Source organism: Fusarium mangiferae, assembly GCF_900044065.1.
Source record: "Fusarium mangiferae strain MRC7560 genome assembly, contig: FMAN_scaffold013, whole genome shotgun sequence".
Lineage (NCBI taxonomy): Eukaryota > Fungi > Ascomycota > Sordariomycetes > Hypocreales > Nectriaceae > Fusarium > Fusarium mangiferae.
The window spans coordinates 1,516,085-1,542,091 of NW_024573933.1; the positions used below are offsets into that span (position 1 = coordinate 1,516,085).

The 26,007-nt window shown below is 49.0% G+C and overlaps 7 protein-coding genes across 7 annotated transcripts; 4 read left to right on the top strand and 3 right to left on the bottom strand.

Moving 5' to 3' along the window:
• Positions 1-1,552: 1,552 nt before the first annotated feature.
• On the bottom strand, positions 1,553-4,057 carry FMAN_00485 (uncharacterized protein; the record flags this gene model as incomplete). The annotated part of the gene is made up of 6 exons (XM_041822341.1): positions 1,553-2,017; positions 2,069-2,237; positions 2,287-3,250; positions 3,355-3,454; positions 3,625-3,870; positions 3,938-4,057. The coding sequence occupies 6 exons, from the start codon at positions 4,055-4,057 to the stop codon at positions 1,553-1,555; spliced, it is 2,064 nt and encodes a 687-aa protein (XP_041688031.1).
• A 4,035-nt stretch (positions 4,058-8,092) lies between these two features.
• Positions 8,093-9,830, top strand: FMAN_00486 (putative mitochondrial citrate synthase; the record flags this gene model as incomplete). Its single annotated transcript, XM_041822342.1, has 4 exons — positions 8,093-8,203; positions 8,334-8,398; positions 8,521-8,714; positions 8,788-9,830. 4 exons carry the CDS (start codon positions 8,093-8,095, stop codon positions 9,828-9,830), a joined length of 1,413 nt encoding a protein of 470 aa, XP_041688032.1.
• A 1,941-nt stretch (positions 9,831-11,771) lies between these two features.
• Positions 11,772-12,842, top strand: FMAN_00487 (putative mitochondrial substrate carrier; the record flags this gene model as incomplete). The annotated part of the gene is made up of 3 exons (XM_041822343.1): positions 11,772-12,000; positions 12,061-12,733; positions 12,788-12,842. The coding sequence occupies 3 exons, from the start codon at positions 11,772-11,774 to the stop codon at positions 12,840-12,842; spliced, it is 957 nt and encodes a 318-aa protein (XP_041688033.1).
• Positions 12,843-13,527: 685 nt separating this feature from the next.
• Positions 13,528-16,711, bottom strand: FMAN_00488 (uncharacterized protein; the record flags this gene model as incomplete). Its single annotated transcript, XM_041822344.1, has 3 exons — positions 13,528-16,212; positions 16,261-16,395; positions 16,448-16,711. 3 exons carry the CDS (start codon positions 16,709-16,711, stop codon positions 13,528-13,530), a joined length of 3,084 nt encoding a protein of 1,027 aa, XP_041688034.1.
• Positions 16,712-17,361: 650 nt separating this feature from the next.
• On the bottom strand, positions 17,362-19,626 carry FMAN_00489 (uncharacterized protein; the record flags this gene model as incomplete). The annotated part of the gene is made up of 3 exons (XM_041822346.1): positions 17,362-17,467; positions 17,526-19,113; positions 19,194-19,626. The coding sequence occupies 3 exons, from the start codon at positions 19,624-19,626 to the stop codon at positions 17,362-17,364; spliced, it is 2,127 nt and encodes a 708-aa protein (XP_041688035.1).
• Positions 19,627-22,344: 2,718 nt separating this feature from the next.
• FMAN_00490 (uncharacterized protein) lies at positions 22,345-22,874 on the top strand (the record flags this gene model as incomplete). The annotated part of the gene is made up of 2 exons (XM_041822347.1): positions 22,345-22,423; positions 22,480-22,874. 2 exons carry the CDS (start codon positions 22,345-22,347, stop codon positions 22,872-22,874), a joined length of 474 nt encoding a protein of 157 aa, XP_041688036.1.
• Positions 22,875-24,140: 1,266 nt separating this feature from the next.
• Positions 24,141-25,842, top strand: FMAN_00491 (putative O-acetylhomoserine (thiol)-lyase; the record flags this gene model as incomplete). Its single annotated transcript, XM_041822348.1, has 6 exons — positions 24,141-24,190; positions 24,306-24,360; positions 24,432-24,515; positions 24,565-24,924; positions 24,977-25,636; positions 25,687-25,842. 6 exons carry the CDS (start codon positions 24,141-24,143, stop codon positions 25,840-25,842), a joined length of 1,365 nt encoding a protein of 454 aa, XP_041688037.1.
• Between the last annotated feature and the right edge of the window lie 165 nt (positions 25,843-26,007).

Consider the following 26,007-nt stretch of genomic DNA (forward strand, 5'->3'; position numbering starts at 1 on the left):
GGTATATCACTGAGATACGTAGTCTATACAAGCACACCGAGAGATCCATTTCGTACAAAGAAGAATTGTATTCTTGCTGCATTGTCCAGATATATATTGTCGGGGCATCGATATCAACAAGTTTAAAGGACTTATCCGTCTAACGGTTCGATGCGACCCAGCAAGGAGGCATAAAGGCCTTCAGATACAGATACAGGCACAGCTCATAGTCACAAAGACGTAAAGAAAAACAAAGACAAGCATATATACACGAGTAACAAAATAAACCAAAAAAAAAAGTATCGAAGTGATTGACAGCACGTCAATGCCCCCCATAAACGAGTCATCACTGCCGAGACTTGGCATGGCCTTACTGTGAGCGGTCAGGATGTCACAATACGATGCGACTGTACAACCGCAATGTGAGAAACAAAGTAGTTGTCAATAACGAATGGAGAAGCTTTTTTGTCTGTGTTAGACGTGGGTAAGTGATCGAAGCCGTGAGGCGATATATCTGATGAGGGAAGACACTCGGGTCATACAGAACCACCGGTTGCTCATACAAACCTAAATACAAATGAATCAGAACCAAATAACATAGGAGACCGTAGTTATTGGGATCGAAAGATATATAGGACATGTCTGTACAAACATCATGATGACCGTCGAGGTTAGGCTCCGAGCTGATTACCCTGCATCATACGCGGGGATGCCGTCTGATCATGTAACTCGACAAGAACAAGACAACATGACCCCCTTCAGAACACTAAAACATCCAGGGGATGTCAACTGTTCACATGAGAACATATCTAAAAAGAAAGATAATGATGAAGACTTCATTTCTAGAGACAACATGCCTGCACCCTGGAATACACCTTTCAAACATCAAGATCGATCGATGATCACAAGAGCTTCACTGCCAAGAGATATGCTGCTGTATAACAGGAAACAGAGACCAAGCATCTTCAGATTATCCACTAATCGCGCTCGCTATGAAATGTTTTTGGGGGAAGCCTCACCACGGGGAACAACGGCAACAAACAACCACTGCAGAAGCACACAAGCAAACGACATATTGTATCCAGATACAACGACACGCATAGGACGCCAAGACAGGGAGCAAATGTGAAAGGAGCCTCATCAACGTGTAAGCCCCTAAATGTACAAGACTGGAACTTTGGGACACTGCTGAATCACCCGGTGACTACCATGGCAGAGCCGAATTCATAAGTACGGCTTACAAGGCACAAGTATCTAGTGGAATATCATAACTTTTCATTTGTAGCCAACAAAGCTACGTGGGCCAAAGACCCTCATGAAACAAACAAAAACACATCTGGTCGTCAGTGCGCCTGCATGAAGCCGTCAATCACGACTGTTTGCCCACCAGCTGATGCAAGAAACCGTCTCCCCAAGCCAAGTCCTTGTATAGTCCTTGGAACCATGTTGCCAACGCCGCCTTCTTCGCTGCTCAAAGCAACAAGGGAAATCAACAATAAAACAACAAATGTCCTCCCATTTCCATACCTGGGTATCATTACATAATCTTGTGCGTCATCCTCGAAATAAACCCTTAGTTATTTGTGGGATCAGGGAATGTGAAGCCAGCGGGAAAGTTGGGCATGCCGTTCGGCAGTGTGCCAATCCCAAAGGGGAACGAGGCAACCATGTTCTGTCCGTCCTGAGCAAGGTCGCGGTGATCGTCACGACGATTGTGGCCGTTGGAGCCGTTGTCTCTACTTCGGCGCCAACGGGAGAGGTCTTCGTCCCGATTGCGAGTTGACTTGGGTCCGTTGCTACCGCCCTTGTCCGTTTGCATGCGTCGACTGATGGCCTTCGATGAGACTCCAGCTCCTATCTCGATATCGGGCTCCTCCACTGACAAGCCAGTCTCAATAGGTTGTCCACCGCTGCCGCCAAAGGGGGCGGTCAACATCCATTTGCGATCAGCTTCCGTCAACTTATGGATAGGAATAACGCTGACACCCGTTGAATAGTCGCTGCAGTCCCGAGGGCCGAAACCAACACCCCAACGAGTCTGATAAAGTTAGCTCGAATCAATATGTAAAGGGAGTCTACAGTCACTTACACGAAGGGGCACTTCTAGATTGCGGGAGTCCTCAGTGCCTTGCTTGGCGTTGACGGCATCCTGCCGGCTAAGCATCTTCACGAAAGCATGTCGCTTGTCCTTGTTCACAATGCATGTTTGCACCGTACCGAAGCGGCCAAAAATGCCGCGCAATTCACTCTCAGAGCAGCTGTACCTTGGTTAGTTAACGATACGAATACAGACGAGGATACACCTACGTTACTCCACCAACAAACAATGTTCGGCTATAGACCTTGATGTGTCCGGATGGAAGAGTTGGATCGTACTCGACCCATTTGTCGGCTGAGCCTTGTTCATGAAGTGGGGTCTCACTTCGTCCACGGTGTCCATGAGGGCTACGCTGGCGATATTCACCTCCACGGCGGTCATCATGACGACCACGGTTAGGAGAGTCACGGGCATAGTCTAGGCGATCACGTCCATTTCGAGGAGAGCCACGACCACCCCAGCCACGGTCAGGAGATCGCGAACGAGAACGTCCATGGAATCTAGGAGGAGATCTTGTATGGCCGTAGCCTGGCATACGTGAATCCTCTGGCTTGCCTGAAGGGCCACCCCATGCAGCTTGACTAGGAATTTGAGGACTCTGTGCATAAGGAATAGGCTGCTGAGCTGGGGGAGCGCCAGCTGCAGCCGCAGCCCCTGCACCACCCATACTTTGAATCAGAGCAGGAATCTTATCAAATGGAATACCTTGGTCAGCGAGCGCCTTAATCAGCATGATTTGCTGTTGGGTGTTTGGATCAAGCCCAAGACCAGGTGCTGTACCGGGCATGGCCCCGTTGGCCGGATTAGTTGGGTTACTTGGGTTGTTCAGAGGAGAGCCTGCATATCCATTTTGCGCCCCCATATGTGGGAGGCTGAAAGGAAGAGACGGCACATTTACGGGCTGCGACGCCATAGGATACGATACAGGCGGTGTAGCAGATGATACTGGTTGAGGTGGCGCGGCAGCTGGCAGGTTATACGGTGCTGTGGGAGCCGGCAAGGGGTTGGCAGGAGGAGCGGTTGTGTTTTGACGAGCGATGTTAGCCAAAGCCTCAAGAATAGATGTGCCGCTAGGAGCCGGAGGAGCTGAAGTCGTAGCGGGAGCTGGAGCGCTGCCATGCTGCGAGCCTAGCACATTGGGAGGCGGGCTACCGTCAGGGGTGGTCGATTCATCTATAACATCACATGGGTTAGACTACAAGTTGATTCGAGACAATAAAGCAGTACCGCTTGGGCATATGAAGCCAGGCGTGATACTGCTTGCGTGAAAAACGTACTCTGTGGTGGTGCATTGAGCTTCTCTCTAAAAGATTCGAGCATTGGTGTAGGGAACGTCTGGCCCTTCTCCCAGATATCAAGGAGCTTCTTAATTTTTTCCTACACGGTGGATTATGTGTGAGTTACGATCCAAATAAACAGTACGAAGGTCAAATATGTCAAGGAACGAAGGTCGTCAACAGAAACGCCTTGTAAGGTACTCCAATGTGCGCGGCACGTGGCAGTGACTGGTTGCCAGCTACATGAGGGTGATAGTCAGATATGCGTACCTTTTGTTCTTCCGGGGCGGATTGCAGAATGTCATTCATCAAAACAGGCATGAGTTCTGTCACTCGGTTGACGCCAGCGGCATAGGTTCCATCCGGGGCAGAGCTGTTAATTGCCTGTGCCTGTGCCTTGGCTTGCTCGAGCCATTTCCGGGTTACAGAGTCTACGACGTAGAGTACCCCCAACTTGTGTGTTCCCGGCGTCTTTTTGAAGTGTGTGAAGATTTTCTGGATGAGGACGGATTCGGCCTGTTGGGACAAGCGATTAGCGGTTGTTTGGCATTGAAGCAAATGGAGATGTTTGGTTCAGCCTTACCTGGATGTTGGAAACGCAAAGAGACGTGAAACTGGTGATGCGAGATCCGGACACACCTGGCGGCTTCAAGTTGAGCATAGCCTGGAGACCAGCCTCCAAATCCGCGACTGCGGACGCCATGGTGATTTGTTTGAAGTGCTTGTATGGTAGACTGGAGTAGTCGACGAGCTACGCGTGATGCCTCAAAATGCGATGCACTCCAGATATGATCCGACAGCGAAATGACCAGAGGTGGACGATACCACTTGAAATGAAAGGCCTGCAGCACAAGAGGGAGGCGAGGCCAAGGTAAGAGATGCAGAAGAATATTTCTGTCTGAATCAAAATTTCCTTGTCGCTTTATTCAGGTACGAAAGCTTAAGCGGGTCCTTCCTTCCTTAGGTGGGCAGGTAGAGATTTTTTCTTTTACGCAGTCGCGACTGGCGAGATAAGGAGTAGTAAGCAGTACGAGAGTAGTCCCAGTTATTGTAAGATAAAGTAGGTAATGTATCAGCTGGAAGTATGCGACGCAAATACAAATAGAGAAGGCAGGCCTCAGGAGTACGGGTACGACTTGTGCGAGAAAGCTCTTCTACTGTTTGCGTCAGGAGCGCGACGAGTCACGAGATTGTGCAGTGGGCGATAAAGCCAACAGAGATCGTCAAACGAGGAAAAGTTGTCAGTACTAGAGACAGGGTCGGATAATAACTGCACTGGCGTTGTTTGCGTGTTCGCCTCGATGGGCGTTGTCGTTAAGAGTGATGCTGCTCTTTTCTTGGTTTGTGAGATGATGATGGATGAAGTGGGAGGAGAAAAGCTGAGGCGAAAGAGCGTGACAGGTGGGGCAGCCTTTTTAAGTGTCGCAGTTTGGTTCCAGGTCACTCAAATCTTTATTCCGGGTTTGGGTTTGGTGGTCCTAATAGTTTATCCGGTACCAACCCAGAAAAGGAAAGCCTCTGAACCTCAACCAACACCATGACCGTTGTGTCTGGCCAGCCTTGCACTGCAGTAATTCAGGCATTCACTACCGATGATGAGACAAAGCAAGGTAGTCCCGTTCTCATTTGTAACCGAGCCGTGTTTCCCAGGTATGGCTGTTTCTTGTTTATCACAGATACTGCACCATGTATACTATATGTAAGTTACTGGGCATAACAAATCAGTGGAAATAACCGTAACCATGTACGTCTGACTTATCCAGTTATTATATATTCACGCTGTAAGCTCTGCTGCTCGAATGCAGTCTCAACCAATGCCTGTATGCCAATCTGCAGTGAGAGCCAAATACAATTACCTATTAGAAAACTTAGATTCATATATGCTTTGCAACCACTAGGTTATCATCCAGTGTACATAACGGGGACTTATCAGGGTTTACAATCAAGAACCTTCTCTTCTTTGAGGGGACGTAAAGTGTTTTTTATTGTGTTTTTTATGTTTTATCCACATTTGTGACCACCATTATTGATATAAGCCTTTGGGGGGCTAACACAGCAGCTTAATTATATACCAGTGAGAATCAGGTTGGTCGCATTATCGATAAAACTATATATTTAATGGCTTAATTATTGAGAGTTGATATTGGCTACAGGAAAAATAGAGTCTATTCTGCCTGAAAGAGGGAAAAGTTAATGTGTTATTTTGACCCAGTGGCTTGAATCTATCCTACGGGATGTTGAAATAGCCGACGACATGGATGAATAAATGAAATGAAATGAATATCATGGTTTACATTTCCGGTTTGAATCCGTAACAAGCTTTTAGTGTAAGTGGAGTGCATGATACCCTAGATTAGGACACAGACAATAGGCCAATATAAGAGAAAGCAATCCTGTAAATGCGCGATTTCTTGTTGATTTTATGTAGCCTGTACGTAAAACCTGATGAAAAGCATGCGCTTCGGCCAAGATGCTGCGGTAATAAGCATGCTATACTGTTTGAATCACGGATGCTGGTCTCCTAGATCATGAAGCGATATGCGAAACGAATGGCTAATAATTAATAACAGATCATCGAGGGATCCACGATACATGCATCATGGTTATTCAAGAAAGGTATGACAAGAAACGCCAAGTTATTGTAAGCCATTAGACGGTGCTTAGAGACGACAGCATCACAAGACATAATAGCCGATGTTGGTGGTTTTGAAACAGCCGAGGTGACCGGGCGATCGGAAATACTATATTGAGTTGAGCAGTCGATTCAAACAGGTTTCGCGATCAGATGTGATTATCTTGGAGAACGGCGGTTAGAGATCAGCTGTCCGGATGCTCCGTAGAGACCTCCTACTGGCCGGATGGAAGGGTACGTCGGCAGTCCGAAGCGCTGGCGGCGCTGGCTCGGAGGCCCGGCGATGGATCACGGTAGTTCCGGGTCGTCCTGTCCTCGTGCTTAATTCTAGGTCCGACGAACCCATCTTTGGTTCTGACGTCAAATCACGGCTACATCGATAATGGCCAGCATGACCGAGGTCCCACGAGCAATGAACCAAACAAATGAATTGATTGTGAAGGTATCTCCACTTGTTCTCCCAGGGGCTCGTCTCGGTGGAGCAAAGAGCAAGTCCATCATGGAGACAATATTCGGAGGGGGTACATCAGTTCCGAAGTTGTCATGATGAGGGAAAATTTCGACGCTGAATGTAAACAACAGGGGTTAGAGCCTGGCTGGGTAGATCTTGACTGATTCCTTTTGACTCCATGCTCTCGCATATTCTTAAATATCAATGATTGTTGAGAAACACACAGACAACAACATCTGGTGCCGGGAAGTAGCAGCAATCCCTCCCTCCATCCCTCATCCTGTTTGTTTGTCCTCACAAGCCAAGCCAACGCAACCCCCAGACCCAAGACCCAAGCCTAGACTATCACTAGCTGTTGGGGTTCCAACCTGTCTTTGGGAGGCAAGAATACTTGAGATTTCTATCCTGAGCGACAAAAAAGACTTTAGTAGATGTCTTGCGGCAATAGTGGACATCTGGACCAGTCATTTTTGGCAGCCTCGCTCAAGATCCAAAGTTTTCTTGTTCCCTAAGGCCTGCATCTCGGCCATTTGGGGGAGGCCTTCGAGTGCGTCGAATTGGAGCTTGAGAACGCGGGAGAGGCGACAGGGATTGAGGCCGAAATTTTGGGGCTTGCAGATGCAGGTTGAGGGGGCCCGCGGTAAATGTTCCTCTAGAGTCGTAGCTCACTCACTTTTTTCTGCCTGTGCAACCTCATCAAAATAAGAGGACAACATGGCACCCGGGTTTTGGAGGGGACATATAGTTCCGGCGAGGTACTATCATGAGCAGTGATCGATCAGTAGGCAGCGATGTATCAACTTGAACTGTTCACCTGAACTACTTAGACACCTGCAAAAGGGCAGAACCGAGGACTATTAACGGATGCTACCCAACTGGCAGTTGATGACGGAATATGGCTGGGTGGTATGGTCGAAAAAGAGGGTGCTGTGCTTTGCTCTTACTGTAGCAAGCTCTGATGTAATCGAGGAAAGATTAGATTGAACTTGACGGGCTAAAGTCAATTCTCCAACACACAAAAATGACGATTTCAATGACAGCTATCGACCTAATGAAACGCTGAAGCTCGTCAACCCCGCAAAGATACCTCTCCTCTACGTTTGGCAAACAGGTATTTACTTCATGATTTTAAGGACTGAAACCCCAGTAACAAAAGCAAAACAAAAGCGTTGTCCCCAGAAACGTCACCCCTGGTAAATCGGCGGAAGAAAAAAAAAAACTGGCTTAGGCTGTCCATCCAACCCCCCTGTAAAAGTCCATCCCGTAGAGCAAAACCGGGCTGTCTGTACTGTATCCTGCCCCATAAGTCCCGCTCCGCTTGATGCTTGATGCCCCCCATACCCCCGGCCCCCGAGGTTCAAGTACTCACAGCTACGGTAGAGCCAAGGTGAGAGGACAATGTCACAGAATGAAACGGGGTAGTCTACTTTTTTTTTGTGCCTCCCTCTCAAGCTTGCGCCTTTTTTTTATCGACTGGACCTCTTGGCTTACTTGAACCTCTTCCTCCCCGTTACCTAACTTAACCTACTTTTTCCTCCCCTCCACTCTATTCTATCCCTCATATACCTCTCCTCTCCCCTCCGGCATCTCCGCCTCTTGTTCCTGTTCTTGCTTTTGCACTCGTATCTTCTTCGTCTGCATAACTATCTCTCACAATGGCTTCTGTCGCCCGTCTCAGCAACGCTGCCCTGCGGGCTTCTCTCCGCTCTTCTCCTATCAATGGCTCTGTCTTCAACGCCGTTCGATGCTATTCGGCCAAGACTCAGGTAAGTTAACCTCGGATAAAGCACAAGCCCAGGCTTCATGGATCCTAAAACGTCATTGACGTTGCCCATTGATACTCATGATCGCCCACACAAACCACACAACATCATATACTAACGATTATCCTCACAGACCTTGAAGGAGCGATTCGCCGAGTTGCTGCCCGAGAAGATTGAGCAGGTCAAGGCCCTCCGAAAGTCAGTCGCATTCTCCCCTCTCGGTTCATTGTTTGCCGAGCTAGGGCCCACGCCGAGCCTCAAGCTTGCAATCGACGGCAGAACCACCGGCAGTTGAACTTTGATCGCTAACATTCAGATAGGGAGCATGGTTCCAAGGTCGTCGACAAGGTCACTCTTGACCAGGTCTACGGTGGTGCCCGTGGCATCAAGGCCCTCGTCTGGGAGGGTTCCGTCCTCGACTCTGAGGAGGGTATCCGATTCCGTGGCAAGACCATCCCCGAGTGCCAGGAGCTTCTCCCCAAGGCTCCCGGTGGCAAGGAGCCTCTTCCCGAGGGTGAGCTTAACCCATTCGCAGTGATGCGCACAAAACCTCGCAATATCATGAGTACTAACATTAAACCGCGCAGGTCTCTTCTGGCTTCTCCTGACCGGCGAGGTTCCTACTGAGCAGCAGGTCCGCGACCTCTCCGCTGAGTGGGCTGCCCGCTCCGATCTTCCCAAGTTCGTCGAGGAGCTCATCGACCACTGCCCTACCGACCTTCACCCCATGGCCCAGTTCTCTCTGGCTGTCACCGCTCTCGAGCATACCTCCAGCTTCGCCAAGGCTTACGCCAAGGGTATTAACAAGAAGGAGTACTGGGGTTACACTTTCGAGGACTCCATGGACCTCATTGCTAAGCTCCCCAACATTGCTTCTCGCATCTATCAGAACGTCTTCAAGGGCGGAAAGGTCGCTCCCATCCAGAAGGACAAGGATTACTCCTTCAACTTCGCCAACCAGCTCGGCTTCGCCGACAACGCTGACTTCGTCGAGCTTATGCGTCTCTACCTCACCATTCACACCGATCACGAGGGCGGAAACGTCTCTGCCCACACCACTCACCTTGTCGGCAGTGCTCTCAGCTCTCCTTTCCTCTCTTTGGCCGCTGGTCTTAACGGTCTTGCCGGCCCCCTCCACGGTCTTGCTAACCAGGAGGTCCTGAACTGGCTCACTGAGTTCAAGAAGTCTGTCGGTGACGATCTCAGCGACAAGGCCATCACTGACTACCTCTGGTCCACCCTCAACGCCGGCCGTGTCGTCCCCGGTTACGGCCACGCCGTTCTCCGAAAGACTGACCCCCGTTACATGGCTCAGCGTGCTTTTGCCCAGGAGAAGATGCCTAACGACCCCATGTTCAAGCTCGTTTCCCAGGTCTACAAGATCGCCCCTGGTGTCCTCACCGAGCACGGCAAGACCAAGAACCCTTACCCTAACGTCGATGCCCACTCCGGTGTCCTTCTCCAGTACTACGGACTTACCGAGGCCAACTACTACACCGTCCTCTTCGGTGTCTCTCGCGCCATTGGTGTTCTTCCCCAGCTTATCATCGACCGCGCTCTCGGTGCCCCCATTGAGCGACCCAAGTCCTTCTCCACCGACAAGTGGGCCGAGCTTGTCAAGAAGCTGTAAGGAGTTTAAAAATGAAAGGGAAAAACGAGATGGGAGGATAATGCTCAAAAGATGGGCAGAATGGATTGCCAAGTTAATGGCATTTGTACAACACAATGGGACTGTTTTAGTTTAGTAATGAGCAAGTCGTCGCGGTGCGCCGATTGAAATGAAATGATTTAACAGTTAATCTGCAATTTTCGTGTCTACGGACTGATACCAATCATGACTACGATCGAGCTCTTTGCAAATATGATTGAGCCAACTGTGTGTTGCCATACATCATGTTCACCAATACCGTGATGGCGTCGTTGTTTCGAACTTTTTTGTCTTCGGTGGAGACGGGAATGTTGACCCCATGAAAAGTTCGTTACATTAGCCAGCCTCGCAAGCCGGGACAACTCACCTGTCTCACCAGTAGAAAGCCCATGCTTCTGGTTCAAACTTTCAAGGAGACTCAAGAATTGTTGAATTCTCTCTCCCATCTGCAGAAAAACCCTGCATCGTAAATGTGACAAGTGAATAATATGTACGTCACGTAGTCTCGGTGAGAGATTACACCGACAAAACTCCATGTGGGATCCATCCATTTCAGGGACCCGAGCTCTCAACAGTCTAGACATTCCTTCAATCGGTTGGGTGGTGGAGGGGCGTTGAGAGCTCCTGGCCCCTCTAATTCGGCGCCACAGGGGGACGAAAATAGAGGTAAGAGAGCTGTGATCTTCGGGGGGTGGCTGAGGTTATTGCCCGATGTGGAAGTAAGAGAGCTGCGAAGCTGCTGGATTGATTGTTGAAGATGTATGTTTCAGGGTGTAGTGAAATGTTTGCAGTTTGCGAGTGACAGTGAACTAGGTTGGCTGTCTAGGCTGTCAGTTGTTGAGGTCTAGATTTGAGAGCTTATGATAACTGTGCTCAGCAGTTGTAAGCAATCTCGATCTTGTGGTGTGAGTGAAAATACGGAGAGCTTCAGACGTGGGTGGGCTTGGTCAGTCTTATGAATGAAGAAGTTGAATACAAAGAAGAATCTAGAAAATCACTATCACAAGCAAATCTGCTCCCGCGGGATCTCTCTGTCGGCCATTGAACCCCAGGCCATCCACCCCGGATTCCGATTTCACATGAGATCCAATCCAATCCACGGGAGCTGATCTGATCTCGGTGACTTGATCTCGGCGATCCGAGACTTCGGAGCTGGAATCAAGTCGTACAAGGAAGAGAAGTCTCCGAGGAGGGTTGATTGATTATTCGGAGAAAGGTCAGCATTATGAAAAATCACTATAGATGATATTTGATTACATTTTCTTCCGTTTCTTCTCGTTGTTTTCTAAGAATAGTGATGTGGCTCTCAGCTTGTTGAATAGCGTCGTCAGCCTTATAAACGTGCCAACATGAGTAAGTACAGTGGCTTCACCCGAAATAAACGAGAAACATACACCGAAACACATGCAAAACATGACTGATTAACTGAGCTTCTCTCTAAGCTCGGGTCTTCTCGCGCATGCCAATCTCCATTTACAGCTTCAACCTCGGCGATTGACCTCCGCAACCGCAGGAAAACCCCATCTATCGTTGGTATTTCCCCTCCGATAAATCGGCTACTTCTCCGGGGTCTCCCCCAAGCTTATTCTGCTTAGCCTCAGCTCAGCGCTTTTGCAGCCATCCATTCAACTGTTTCATTGGATCTGACTCAGCATTTAGGTGTGCTTCGATACCGGTACGTACCAACAGTCCCTCAATCCCTAGCTCTCCCGGGTACTGCTCCTTCCCCCCACGTAAACCAGTCCCAGCACAGCACACGCCTCTAGCTCTCCCTTTTCCCTTTCTTTCCCGAATTCTTATACACTTCTTTTCTTCCTCCTTCATCAACCTCTCTCAATACTTCAACGATCCCCCAAATTTCCCCAGCGACGAAGCACCCTAATCCCTTGGTCAGGGCCCCTATTCTACGACACTCCCAAAGTCATGGCTGCTACTATCCGTACCGATCTTCCAGCTCCCATTGGGGACAAGCAGCTGGAGAAGAAGCCCATCAAGTTCTCCAACTTGCTTCTCGGCGCTGGTCTCAACCTCTTCGAAGTGACCACCCTCGGACAGCCTCTCGAGGTCGTCAAGACCACCATGGCTGCCAATCGAGGTGACAGCATGGCTGCGGCTTTGGGACGCGTCTGGGCCCGTGGTGGTCCCCTGGGCTGTAAGTTGATAACCACGAACTCGCCGCACTTATGACTATTTACTGACTCACATGTTGCAGTCTACCAAGGTCTCATTCCCTGGGCCTGGATTGAAGCTTCCAGCAAGGGCGCCGTCCTTCTCTTTGTCGCCTCCGAGGCCGAGTACTACGCACGTGTCGCTGGTGCCTCTGAGTTTGGCGGTGGTATCCTTGGTGGTGTCACCGGTGGTGTTGCCCAGGCTTATGCCACCATGGGTTTTTGCACCTGCATGAAGACGGTCGAGATCACCAAGCACAAGATGGCTGCCACCGGTGTCAAGCCCCAGTCTACCTTCCAGACCTTTGCTGAGATCTACCGCAAGGAGGGTATCCGTGGCATCAACAAGGGTGTCAACGCTGTCGCTATCCGACAGATGACTAACTGGGGTAGTCGATTCGGTCTCAGCCGTCTCGCTGAGGGTTGGATCAAGTCCCTCACTGGCAAGAAGGAGGGCGAGAAGCTGTCCGCTGGTGAGAAGGTCATCGCCAGTGCTCTTGGTGGTGGTCTCAGCGCCTGGAACCAGCCCATTGAGGTTATCCGCGTTGAGATGCAGAGCAAGAAGGAGGATCCCAACCGTCCCAAGAAGATGACGGTCGGCAACACCTTCAGGTACATTTACGACACAAACGGCATCAGGGGTCTTTACCGTGGTATCGCTCCCCGTATTTCTCTTGGTATTTGGCAGACTGTCTGCATGGTTGCTTTTGGCGATATGTAAGTTTGACCCGCTTTGCTAAGATTCAACCAACACTAACCGCACGACTACAGGGCGAAGACTTATGTTGAGAAGCTGACCGGCGAGTCGGTCACCGCTAAGCATTAGAAGGCGTTTAGGAATCTGGTTTGAAAATATCGCTCATGGTGAGCTTGATGTATGGATTGTCTAATGTTTGGATTCGAATATCTCTGATGTAATGACATAAGCCTGTAAAAAGGCTGTGACAAAGGAGGTGCTCGCGCCTTGAAGATTATCTTTCTATGATAGTTAGCTGTGCAAAGTCATGTACCCTGTGGGTTTGACTTGAATAGAGAAAACAAGTGCACAATGTTTTATTCTTCATTGCTAGTGATGATATTTATCCCGACTCTACGGTTCAAAACACTGCAGAACATTCATACCATATCAGTAAAGAATATCTCAATTCACCAGCCTCTTTACAATTGTTATGGCTTCTTGCTATCATGAAGCTGCCATGATATTGTTGAGCTCGAAGCTATGAGCTCGGGTCGTTTCGGGTCTGAGCGTTGAGTAGTGGGGTCGACCAATTGAGAACAAAACTTGCCGATCTCAGTTCTTGAACCTCATGAGATGAAGCATAATAACTGCAACCTGGAATTGAAACAGCCCGAAGTGCCCATGTTCTTCCTAATTTCACTTTTACGGGGCTATAGGTTGACATAAAATAACACTTGGAAAAATCAACTTTGAATATGTTGTCATTGGTCTAATTAACGACTAAGTACTGCATATAGGACCCCAAGATGCTGTTCAATCACTAGCACTTCCGTTAAGCTTCCCCGTCAAAGCTCATGATTTCTTCATATGTAAAGCCCCAATCCTCCTCAATACTTAGCAACGTAGCGGATTTGACAAGTTCTTTCACTTCACTGTCTTTTAAATGATTCACATCCAAGTCCTTGCTCGCATTCTGAGCATGGATGCTACGAAGACACTCATCGGGTAGTGAAGGGGTCCTAAGCCGTCGCACCGAACGGCGTCTTCTGCCAAGACTAGCGGCCTCGCTATCCTTTTGTCGCCGCTCGAAGTGAGCCAGGAGAGGCGCCGAGGGGTCTTCATCATAGTGAGCTTCTCGGCGGTAGAGGTTGGTGGATTGGTAGCGGGGGCCTTTTACAACCCCTATAACTGGATTTGATGTAAGCTTTAGACATTGGCTGTCTAAATATGTTCGTCTCGAATAATCAGCGATATCTGCGTCTGAAAGCTCATCATCGGTGAGCATCTCATCGTCCTCCCTCTCCGGGGTGGGTGGAGCTGGTTCCGGGTGTGGAATTATGGGTATAGGCCGGCGCCGGCGCCGAGTGGTACCCGGAAGTGTCATCATATGTGACTCTGGGATATCCCGCTCATCAGTTGATAAGATGAAGCAACGGCCTGTGGCATCGCCGATGGCGAGCTTGGAGTTGTCCGGGGAGAAACCGCCCCAAGCGATCGGTCCAGGGGCTGTAAGAATATCGCGGACAAAAGCGTTCTTCAGCTTACGGACATTCCAGACCTTCACCACGCCGTCACTCGATCCAGTGTAGAATCGATCAAGACTCGTATTCCACGCTGTGAACTTGACGCCAGTGTCCTCTTTCTCGCGATCGCCGTAATACTCTTCGATAGGTTTCCCATGTCGTAGCGTATGGATGGGCTTGTCGCCCTGTGCTGTGTCCCATACGTACACCTTTCCGTCCGTACAAGCCGCAGTCACGTAGGCGTGTCCGGGCGAGTTGGGCACAACCGTCAGCTCGTTGATGTCAGACGCATAGCAGTCGAGAGCCTGATGCTGACAAAAGCCTATGCCATTCAAGCGATCCTTATCACGATGAAAGACGTGGACTTGTGTCCTGACATTGCGGGGAACGTTGTTCATGCCCGTAGGTGTTACCCCTACCAGAAAAAGGAGTAATGTTGGATGCCAGGCGACTTCGAAGACGTTAGCCGTCGAAGCTGTCATCACAGGGATTCTAACACCCTGTTCCGCATCCCAGAGGATAATCTCTCCTGAACTCCTCTTGTCCTCGGGAATGTCCAGATCGTCGCCTGTCAAGCTGCGAGGAGAATACCCAACAAGAAGCAAATGCTGACAGCCCTTAGCTCGCCCCCACTGCATTGTTGCTGGGAAGTATGCCCACTTGTCTGAGCCATCAGCGTCAGTTCGTGAGCATGAGAACGTCTGGTAAGTACTGTTCGACTCATTTCCTCTTGTGATTGTGTAGATACGCACGGCATCGGTTGGTGAATCTGCAGCTGTAGCCACGCGACCAGATCCATCCTTTGCAGCAGCCACGAAGTTGACATTACCTGTGTGTTGCCATGTTGCAATGGCCTCCATGTGTTCTCCTTGCGGGTCAACCCTCCATACTTTGACCGTCTTATCAAAACTCGACGTATATGCCAAGTCATCTTCCACGCTGTAGTCGCATGACACAACCGATGAGTACAGCCAAGGGTCCTGGCTCTGGCGCATGGCTTCCGTGGAATTCTCCCCCTTTTCGACCCGTGGACGAGGTATGCGGTGATCAGGAAAGGACCGCAGCGCCCCCTTTCCAGTTGAACAAAGAAGCAAATTTCCAGGCCTGTTGTACTGTTGGTTATGCGTATCGGAGTGTGTAGTAGTGCCACAAAGAAAGGTCTCTCTCGAGACCCATGCACCTGTGGTGATATCACCAGCGCAATTGGTGAACTCAGCTACGACCTGGAGATCATCCTCGCGCAATCTTTTAAATTCGGCTTGGAAGTTCAAATATTCCCTGGTTCGTTGGAAGCCCTGGTTGCCTTCCATTTCTCGAGCCATCAGTAAAGAAGAAAGTCTGCTAGTCCTTCTCATTTGACCTTGTCGTTTTTTTGTCTCCTCCGTAACATGCTCAGCAGTGAATGAGAGGACTCGTGGTGTCTCTGCGACCTTTCCTGCCCACAGGTCTGAAGCAAAAGCGCTCATGTCTCGTATGGTTCGTCCAGGTATCGGTATCAGAGGGCGGTTTCGTAGTCGGATCTGCTCCATCAAAGAATTGCGGGTTGCCGGTATGTGCTTGTTCTCATTTTGTGATATTTGGCCTATAATCTCGGCGATCTCCTCAGGGCTGAAGTCCACATGATAGACAATGGGCTGTGCGATAAGTTCACTGTTGACAGCCACCGGCTTCTTTGTTCCCTCTTCAATAGCTTGGCGATGCGCTGCCGAAAGATAGGGTCGTTCGGAAATCTGGTAATAGCGGTTACTGGGTTTCGCTTCCCGTCGCTCCCGAGGTTGATAACGCTTCCTATCGACATTTTGAGAAACCTCTGGTTGTGATGTGAGCGCGTCGTAGAATATCGGAGAGTCCCGTTCTTCGGACTTTCTCGATACTTCGTTGCTCACAATCGTCGGCGGTGTTTGCCCTCGCGGCTGAGGTTTCGGCTTTGGCCTCGGTGGTGGAGAGAGCTGAGGCTCTGGTGTCTCTGAAGATAGAGGGGATACGCGAAACTCCTTGTAATTGTTAGCAAAAAGCTCCAGCCGCGGCTTCGTCACACCCACAGAACCCCCTGCCAGACCCCTAACAACATCATGCGCCTGGATCGCAAGCACGTCTAGGTCCTGCTGACTCAAGTAGCCACCTGTCTCGTCCCATCTTCTCCTAAAGAACTTGTTGATGCTGAGCTCCGTCACCGTCTAGACCCATAGTTAGCCACAGAACTTTCCCATATATAGCCTTCTTTGTTACCTTAATAGCCAGGGCGTTAACGTGGTAAACATCCCTCGAGAGATGTCCAACAGCCCTCTCTACAAGCGGCGTAACCTGGCTCAAGAGGCACTCTTTGACGCCTCGCTTTCGCTGTAGGCCTGTACTAACTCGTCTCCGTTTCGGAGGTGGTTCATCGCAGGGGACCGGGAGGCTATTTAGAATAGGTAGAGGTATAGGTGCATGCGGCATGCCGCCATGCTTGACGAGTGACCTTGTAATTGTTGTTGTTAGTCCAAAACCCATGAGGAAACGCGTTGAGGATTTAAATAAGAAAGGAAAAGGGCCAGAAATATGACGTTTAACGCGTAAAGGACGTGAATCACTTACTTCATAGCCCCATTTAGCGTTGATGTGGTGATAAGGTGGGTTACAAGCATTAGAAGAGTGTCTAGTAAGCCTAAAAAGGAGAATCTATTAATCCGAGCTACTAGTATTAGTTAAGTTAAAATAATTATAAAATTTTAAGTTATAAGTTCTTTAATATATAAATAAGCTTAATTTTACTATTTAGAAATTATAGTTTTTAAAAAGCTCTATAAAGCTTTAAAAAGATATTATAATAAGTAAAAACTAATATAAATTTATAATTACTTTTAATAAAAGCTCTTAAATATAATATAAAATAATGTTTTAACTATTTATAGATAGATTAAAAAAAATCACAAACACTAGCTATATAACACTTTTAACAGTTAATTATTAGCTACAAAACATTTTAAAGAAGTGAGGAAGCATCAATCAATAAGTAAGGTAGCTCTATACATTGATGGTATAATGTAATATTCATTTACAAGTTCAAGCCGCTCAATATCTTCAACATATACAGAAAATCTGAAATGCAGCTCTAACGCCAAGAAGAAAAAACATCTTTGAGCTGATAACCGCAATATATTTTACAGCTTGTTCTTTCCAACAGGCTCCTGGGCAGCAAGCTCCTCATACATACGGTCAATATGCTCCCTGTAGGCCTTGGCGGCCTGGGGGCGCTTAAGCTTAAGCCTAGTAACAGCGTTAGCACATATACTCCAGAAGAGACAAAATTAGGGGGAAAACTTACGTAGGGGTAAATAGACCGTTGTCGATGGTAAAAGGATCAATTTCGAGATGGGCATTGCGCACCTTCTCGAAGCTGTTGAACTTGTGCTTCTTGCCAATACCGTCAAGGACCTTGAGGAACTTGGCTTTCACCTTGGGGTCGTTAGCGGCGACGCGGAGATCAGCCACCTGGTTGGGTGCGATGGTCTCCTGGAGAATCTTGCTAGCGAAAGGAGCAAAGTTCTCAACGTCGATACCAAATATAGCGACCAATGAGGACTGAGTACCATCACCGTGAACATAGGCGGCGTTGATGAGGTTGGTGCTACCCATGTAGACGTTCTCAATGCGCTCAGGGGAGATGTACTCACCCTGAGCAAGCTTGAGAACGTTCTTTTTGCGATCGATGATCTTGAAGCGGCCCATCTTGTCAACCTCGCAGATGTCACCACTGTGGAACCAGCCATCGGCGTCGAGGGTCTTCTCGGTCTCTTCAGCGTTCTTGTAGTACTCGCGGAAGATGACGGGACCGCGGAGAAGAAGCTCACCACGAGGGTTAGGCTTGTCATCCACGGTGTAATCAAACTCGGGAACCGACTCGAGGCAGAGTTCCACACAGCACATGGGGCCGCCGATGTTGCCGGTAGTAAAGTCACCGCGTGCCTGGATAGATCCGACGGCATACGTCTCGGTCATGCCAAAGCCCTGGGCGAAGTGGTTCGCGAAAGCGGCGCGCAGGAACTCTTGGACATCAGGATCAAGCTGGGCACTGCCACTGACCATGCTGTGGACTCTGTCCATGCCCACAGCGGCCTTGACCTTGGGGGTCCAGATTCGGTCGTACAAGAAGTGGGTGTTGGAGGCCTTTCCGGGAGGGAGTCGCATGTTGGCCTTCTTGGTATCAATGACACGTCGTGAGAGAGCGCCTCGGACACCATCGGCTTCAATAGTAGCAGTGCGAATGGCGGAGTTGAACCGGTTGAAGAGACGAGGAACTGAGATGAAACCAGTGGGCTTGAGGATCTTGATATCATCAACCAAGCCCAGAATGTCACCTCGGAAGAAACCAATGGCAGCACCCTCAGCAACGGCGATCTGATCGATGAGTCGTCCGTAGATGTGAGCTAGAGGTAGATAGGACAAGTGGACGTCCTTGCTGCTCACATTGCCATTTGTTCGACCACCCGCGATGGCAGAAACGGCGTTCCCGTGGGTGATGAGAACACCCTTGGGGTTGCCAGTTGTACCGGAGGTATAGTTGATGGTGCAGATGTCATTGCGGCTGGGAGCACGAGGAGCACGTCCAGACTTGGCACCAATCTCCTCAACCTGAGTCATGGAGTAGATCTGGATGCCATGTTGAGAGGCAATCTCATTGAGGACAGAGGCCTTGGTGTGAGAAGCCAATTCACCCTGCTCAAGCGGATCGAGAGAGACGATGAGCTTCAGACCAGGTAGCCGGGAAGACATCTTAAGAAGAACAGGGATGTGGGGGAGGGAGCAGACAACGCAGGCGACCTCGGCATGATTGATGATATATTCTGTTGTGTCGGGACCAAGAGTTTCGTAGAGAGATACCGAGTAAAGTGATTGAGAAGCAATACCGAAGTCTAGTAATGAGTGTCAGCAACTATAACCACATGCTCAATGTCTCTTATGCAGGTTCACGGCACAAGAGGGGCAACCTTACCGGCGATCTGCCACTCAGCCCTGTTTTGCGACCACAAACCGACACCGTACTTTTCAGGGGAATAGTTGATGGCCTTGTGAATCTCGACGAGACCGGCACCGAAATTCTTCCTTCGGACGTCGAAATCACCGTAGTTGATCCAGTCGTATTTGTCCTCCCACTGCTGAGTCGCCTGGTTCCAATGGCGGGTCCCGAGACATCTCGAGTTGGGCCACTTGCGCGCACTCCTCTCAAGGACGTCGTGTGTCGAATTGATACCAGGCTCTAGCGCTGTGACGAGAGGACCATCGCCGACTGCCCAGTGTCTGTAGGCGGCGGTGCGGTTAGGTCGTTCTGTACCGGGGACGGGAATACCGTAGGGTTTTCCGGGGGGAGGGACAGTGGTGAGCCTCTTGTATAGGGCGTCGTAGTCTTTTTGTGTCTGGAGAGCCATGGTGAAGATCGGAGGCGAGGAGTCAAGTTGTTGGAGGGGTTACAGTTCTGGCGAGGCGAGGCGAGGCGAGACAAGGACACAAAGACACGGAGCGAGTCGATTGCTGCGGGGAGAGAAGTATGCTTGGAGCTGTTCTGTTACCCAAGCGAGAGAGTGAGTGGGATGAAGACAATGGGTTGGTTGGTTGAATGCAGGTATTCAGAGGAACACAAGCACAAGGAGCCAGTTGACTGATCCCTTGCAGATAATTTACTGGTAAGGCTCAATCCCACAATGAAAGCAAAAAAGGGAGGGGAGAGGTAGGAAAAGAGGAACGAGATTAGGATTGGGGTTTTTGAAGAAATTCAGTTCCAAGACTTTCTGGACAAGTTTCCGAGCCTGGCGAACGCCATCAAGTTAAGCGCAAAAGTGGAAGAGCGCAGACCGAGGCGCGTTGCGCAGTCTGGTACGCCATTACGCCCATGTGCCTCGGCAGCCCCAGATTTCGTGGAGTAGCACAGGCCTGTAGCTAGCAGAATATGGGATAGCGGCACTTGGAGAAGACCTGGGGGAGTTGATAAATTCCCCTGATTCATTCATTCCCCCGCGATACATCCATTGATACAATGTCTCTTGAATCCTTGAGGCGCGGGACGTGGCCCTTTTTGAGTCAAGTGAACCGAGGATGTGATTATAGCATCCACAGTTGAAGCTGTGTATGGGGTTTATTGGAGAGAATGCGGGGGGACAGACTCATACCCTCTAAATCTTCAATCAAACCAATAATTCAGAGCAATACTTTCAGCTCGTCAGCACTTGTGTCTATGGTTTAGAGGCACATCAGCAGCCAAGATACACAGCCAAGAACGAGAAGCAGCACGAGTAGGTATCACCAAACTATACATGCGTAACACATCAGAATCCATCACTGGTTCTCCTCGTAAGCACCTTGTTGTACCCTCCGATCCAATTCAATGGAAGGAAGGCTCGGGCGTCCAACGGACGCTAGCTATCCCGAAGACCTGGAGATCACTGTCGTCAGCTGCAGTTGGTCAGTTTTCACAGACCGGTACGTTCGGGCCCTTTAGCTTTTTTCTTCAAGGTTTTCGGTTACATGTGAATATCCATCGATGACAAAAATGTGGCTGAATATTGGACTGAATTGGCTCTTGGTGTCGCGGCCTGCTGATCTGTCGCTCCTCGTGATCCCTACCATAAGCAATTTTCTATTGGGTGTTATATACCCTTGCGGATTGCTATGTATCTTGCAACCGTATTCAGTTCTTGGTGTTTCGCCCAACACTCCTCGAGTCTTCCTACATTTTACCGCAAGGAGACTGATAAGTGCCTGCAACTTTAAGCGAAGTGTTTGACATCTGGCTCTCTTCAACATGCCTCATAGTTCTCTCTCCCTGATTGGACCAGCCTGCGCAGCCATGAGTTTCGAACACTCCAAACTTCATTCAGCTCGCTAAGAATCTCTTTCTTCTCCCATCATCTCTAACCGAGTCTATTTCTATGCTTAAAAACAACCTCGAAACAAAAACTGCTTCACTGCTAACACGTTCAGCCAACTGACACATTGACATTCAATCCTCGAAACGACGTCATCACCATCAATTATGGATCACCTTACCTAACACCAACACTTTGTTCAGTGTCAAAGCGGCTCGCGTCAACACGTGCACTTCTTGATGGCACTCACGACATTGGATGAGTTGGCATAACCCGTGCCGATCACCATCACAAATTCGTCAGAAACAGCGTATCTGGCGCCAAAAGCATGCCATCCATCAATGCTCTCCATCGCAGACGTTGTATTCGGCGCTTGTCGTCTCGACAAAATACACCCGATAACGATGGATCGAGTGATCTTTTCAGTTCAATTCGAGTTGAATAGCCACATTGGGACATGAAGCAACAGTAATCCTGCGACAAAGATATCTGGCCTGGTAAAAGTTACCACGTTCTTAAGCCTCCTTTTCAATGTCCCAAGGATTAGCTGCTTAGGTATGCATAAATCCAAGATCTACCGAGATCTACAACAAGCCCGTCTCAAACAGCGACACTCGCGGGGTTTCCCTTTTGGAAATTACAGTTGTTTTATCTACATGGAAGTGTTTGATAAGAGAAGTGTCCCTTTTATGCGGTGGACGGTGGCGGCCCCTTACCACCATCAAAACGCTACGTTACTCGGCATAAGATACAACGACGAAATAAAAGAGGGACTGTTTCATATCGACCTCGACCCTGTCCGTGTCTCAGGCCCCTTTCGTCAAAACACGACCTGATGCAGAGAACCACCTTGACTCGACGAGATTGGACGTGTAATCGTCAATGCCTTTAACCCAAAGTTTCGACGATGTCCTAAAAAAAGAAAAGGCTCACATTCTTTTTTGAATTTGTTCTGTTTTCTTATTAGTGGCCCCTTGACGGGTCCCACGGTCTCTCTCTCGGGCCATCTCCCTTGGATCGTCCACGCCCCCACTTGGTCCCGAGAGAATGTATCGTCAGCAGGTCTTTGGTTTTATATCTATCGATTCCCACGTTTTCGCCCATCGGGCCTATTCTCACGACGATTCCTGTCTTTTTTCTTTCTCTTATCTTATATTATCGTTGGGGCTGAACATACTTGAGTCGTTATCATCTATCACATGAGTTGAACTTGTACTCTTCAACTTTTTTACTCCCTCTCTCTTTCTGTCTGCGCTGTTTCTTGGACTAAATAATATTGCCACCATGAGTCGGACCGCTTTTCTCTCGCTGCGAGCTCTGCAGCTAGCTTTATCTATTGCTAGTATCGGTCTGAGCGCGTATGGTACGTTGATGATATCCGTGATGAACTTCCGTCAGGGTAGGAACTAACAGTCTCAGTTGTCAACGATTATAACCAGCGAAGCCGAAACTCAGCACCATCGCCGTTCACTTATCTCATGGTCTCTTCCATATTCTCGATTATCTCGGTCGCCTATTTCTCACTCACTCCTCTATTCGTACCGCGCATCTACCACCAATATGCCGCTGTTGTCGTCGAATCCGTCAACGCCGCTCTGTACTTTGCCGGATTCATCGCCATTGCCGTGTTCATCGGATCGCTTATCATGTGTGAAGGGACCGTTTGCTCTTGCGCTCGTGCCGATGCCGTTGTAGCTGCGGGTCAGTTCACGGTGTGGATCACAACAACTGCTTTCACTGCCAAGGACTTATTCAAGAAGGCCTTCCAAGAACCCAAGAAGGATGACGAGGGTCAAGAAATGGGACAGGCGTAGGAGATTGACCAGACGGTACATGAACACCACATAACAAAAGCCCGGGATTTGGTCCGCGAATGATGGAATTGAATCTCTATTGGAAAGGATAGATGGGTATTAATGACAGGCGTTTGGGCATTTTTAGGAAAGACAAAATGGCAGTGCTATGCTGAGTAGCCTGGCTATACTGTCAAAGGAGTATATCGGCATGGGAGACATCATACCCAACCTGAATTTCTGGGCTGGAATGGAAACTCGGCGTTTTCTGCGTTATAGTTTCGCAGCCTTCTGTAGCAGAGGCTGATAGTACGTTTGAAATGAAAGTCAAAGAAGCTGTTGAGTTAGACTGGCTTCTGATTCATTCAACCAAAACCATCGAGTTATTTTGTTCGGTCGCTCCGGTGTATGTGAAAGTCACGACATGTGATGTGGACGTCAATAGAGCCGAAGACCCCGAGACTCGGATCAAAAGAGGAAGATGTGAAGTCGTACGAGAATCATCATACTTATATAATAAGCTGAGGTAAGGTAGTCGGCGCCGGGTGAACGGGCCGGTCGGTGGCTTGAAGAGATATGTTTCTCGGTCAGTTTTTCGCTTGTGATGCGATCGAAGAAGAGAAAGGGAATGCAGTGCGTGGTAATTGCACCATTAGACCTGGACTTTGGGTCATGGTGGGGGACATGAAGAGCGGAGGACAACATCATCTGATGTTATATATTGCGTGGGAGGTGCAATACCACGTTCAGCTGATTGGGCTATACACTTGTATCAGGTTTACGTGACATTCTCTCTGCTGCAAAGGTAAGAAGTTTATCTATTTCCTGGAAACCAATCGAGTTCCTGTCCTCGTATTACACTGTACCATTCATCAACCCCGCACATCACCATCATGACAAGCCCAAGTAATTTTACAAAATACGTAATTATTTTATCTCCAGCCGAGAAACAAAATCACAAACGGTTCTCGGCGGTTCTCGGTTATTGCACAATTCATAAATTTGCAGCTGTCAAACGACGATCAAGCCATTAGCTTTCTCAAACAGTGAAGACAGCTCAAGCAAAAGCGTGGGGAGCTCGATGGCGTGCTACGCGGGGTCCTAGTGAGCCATGCCCAAAGAGGCTTGGATACACAAGAATAAGAGCACTTGAAAGTGCATGTTGGATGAGTTGTGAGCGAGTATAAAGGGGAATGGGCTGATCTGTGAATTGCTGCTTTTGTTTACTCTTTATTCTCCTGTTATTCATACAGATTAGATCCTTTGATACGGGAAACGTGATTCATCATGGCTGAGGAACTTAGCAAGAACTTTGAGACACTGCAGCTTCACGCGGGGTATGTTTTATTCATTATTAGCCTCGGCTTTGATGGTGGGCTCTTCCACTGCTATACAGCTGTAGTTGACGGCATAAAATTGTTTACAAGAACGCAACTGACTCGCTTCCTTCAGAGCTGAGGTTGATCCTACCACCAAATCGCGAGCTGTTCCCATCTACGCTACCACCGTATGTTCTCACAAGCCTCTTGACGCTCTCATAGCCTCGCAGCATGAATTGATCACTAATACCGTATTTAGAGCTATGTCTTCGATGACTCTGCTCACGGAGCTAGGCTCTTTGGTCTCAAGGAATTTGGCAACATCTACAGCCGTATCATGAACGTGAGTTCTTGACTCCCAACCCAGCTAAACTCACCACTTACACTACAAGCCAACTGTCGATGTCTTCGAGAAGAGAATAGCAGCTCTCGAAGGCGGTGTCGCAGCCCTCGCAGCCTCATCGGGCCAGGCTGCCCAGTTCCTCGCCATCAGCACCCTCGCTCAAGCTGGCGACAACATCGTCTCTACTTCCAACCTTTACGGCGGCACCTACAACCAATTCAAGGTCTTCTTCCCTCGTCTGGGCATCAAGACCAAGTTCGTCGATGGTGACAAGCCTGGGGACATTGCGGCTGCTATTGATGATAAGACAAAGGCTGTCTATGTTGAGAGTATCGGAAACCCCAAGTATAATATTCCTGATCTGGAGGCTATTTCCAAGGCTGCTCATGAAAAGGGTGTTCCTGTTATTGTAAGTCAAAAATTCTGTAATCATGTGTCCGCTGGGCTAATGCTTATTTCAGGTCGACAACACCTTTGGTGCTGGTGGTTACTTCATCCGCCCTATCGATCACGGTGCTGATATCGTCGTTCACTCTGCCACAAAGTGGATTGGAGGACATGGAACCACAATCGGCGGTGTAGTAGTTGATTCTGGAAAGTTCGATTGGGGCAAAAACGCAGCTCGATTCCCTCAATTCCACGAACCTTCTGAGGGATACCACGGTCTCAAATTCTACGAGACCTTCGGCAACATCACCTTCATCATCCGTGCCCGAGTCGAAATCCTCCGTGACCTCGGTTCAACTCTCAACCCCTTTGCTGCCCAACAGCTACTCCTCGGTCTCGAGACTCTCAGTCTCCGTGCTGAACGTCATGCTCAAAACGCTCTCGCCCTTGCGCAATATCTTGAGAAGAGCCCCTATGTCAGCTGGGTTTCGTACCCTGGCCTCGAGAGCCACCCGTACCACGAGACGGCTAAGAAGTACCTCAAGAGAGGCTTCGGTGGTGTTCTGAGCTTCGGTGTCAAAGGCGGTGGTGCTGGAAGTGAGGTTGTTGATGGTTTCAAACTCATTTCTAACTTGGCCAATGTCGGTGACGCCAAGACACTTGCTATTCACCCCTGGAGCACCACCCATGAGCAGCTCTCTGATGATGAGAAGCGCAGCTCCGGTGTCACTGAGGTATGCATTCTCTAGCACTTCGCTTGGGTTCACCTTGCTAACAAAAACAGGATTTGATCCGAATTTCGGTTGGCATCGAGCACATTGACGATATCATCGCCGACTTTGAACAGTCTTTTAAGGCTGCTGCTGATGCCACTACCAAGGGCGAAAAGAAGGATGTCCCTGTAGGTGACAAGGAGGCTGAAGCTCCTCTTGCTCCTTAGAGAGACGCGAGACTGAGTGTTTGAAAGGAACTGTGATTAGGAATGGCTTGTTGAAATACCCACTAGGAGATTGGAGAGATGAGAAAGCGATAGTGTCTATCATGAAATTGTGCAGTACCATTGGCTTGTGACATTGCTTAATAATGACAAATGATTACCCATATT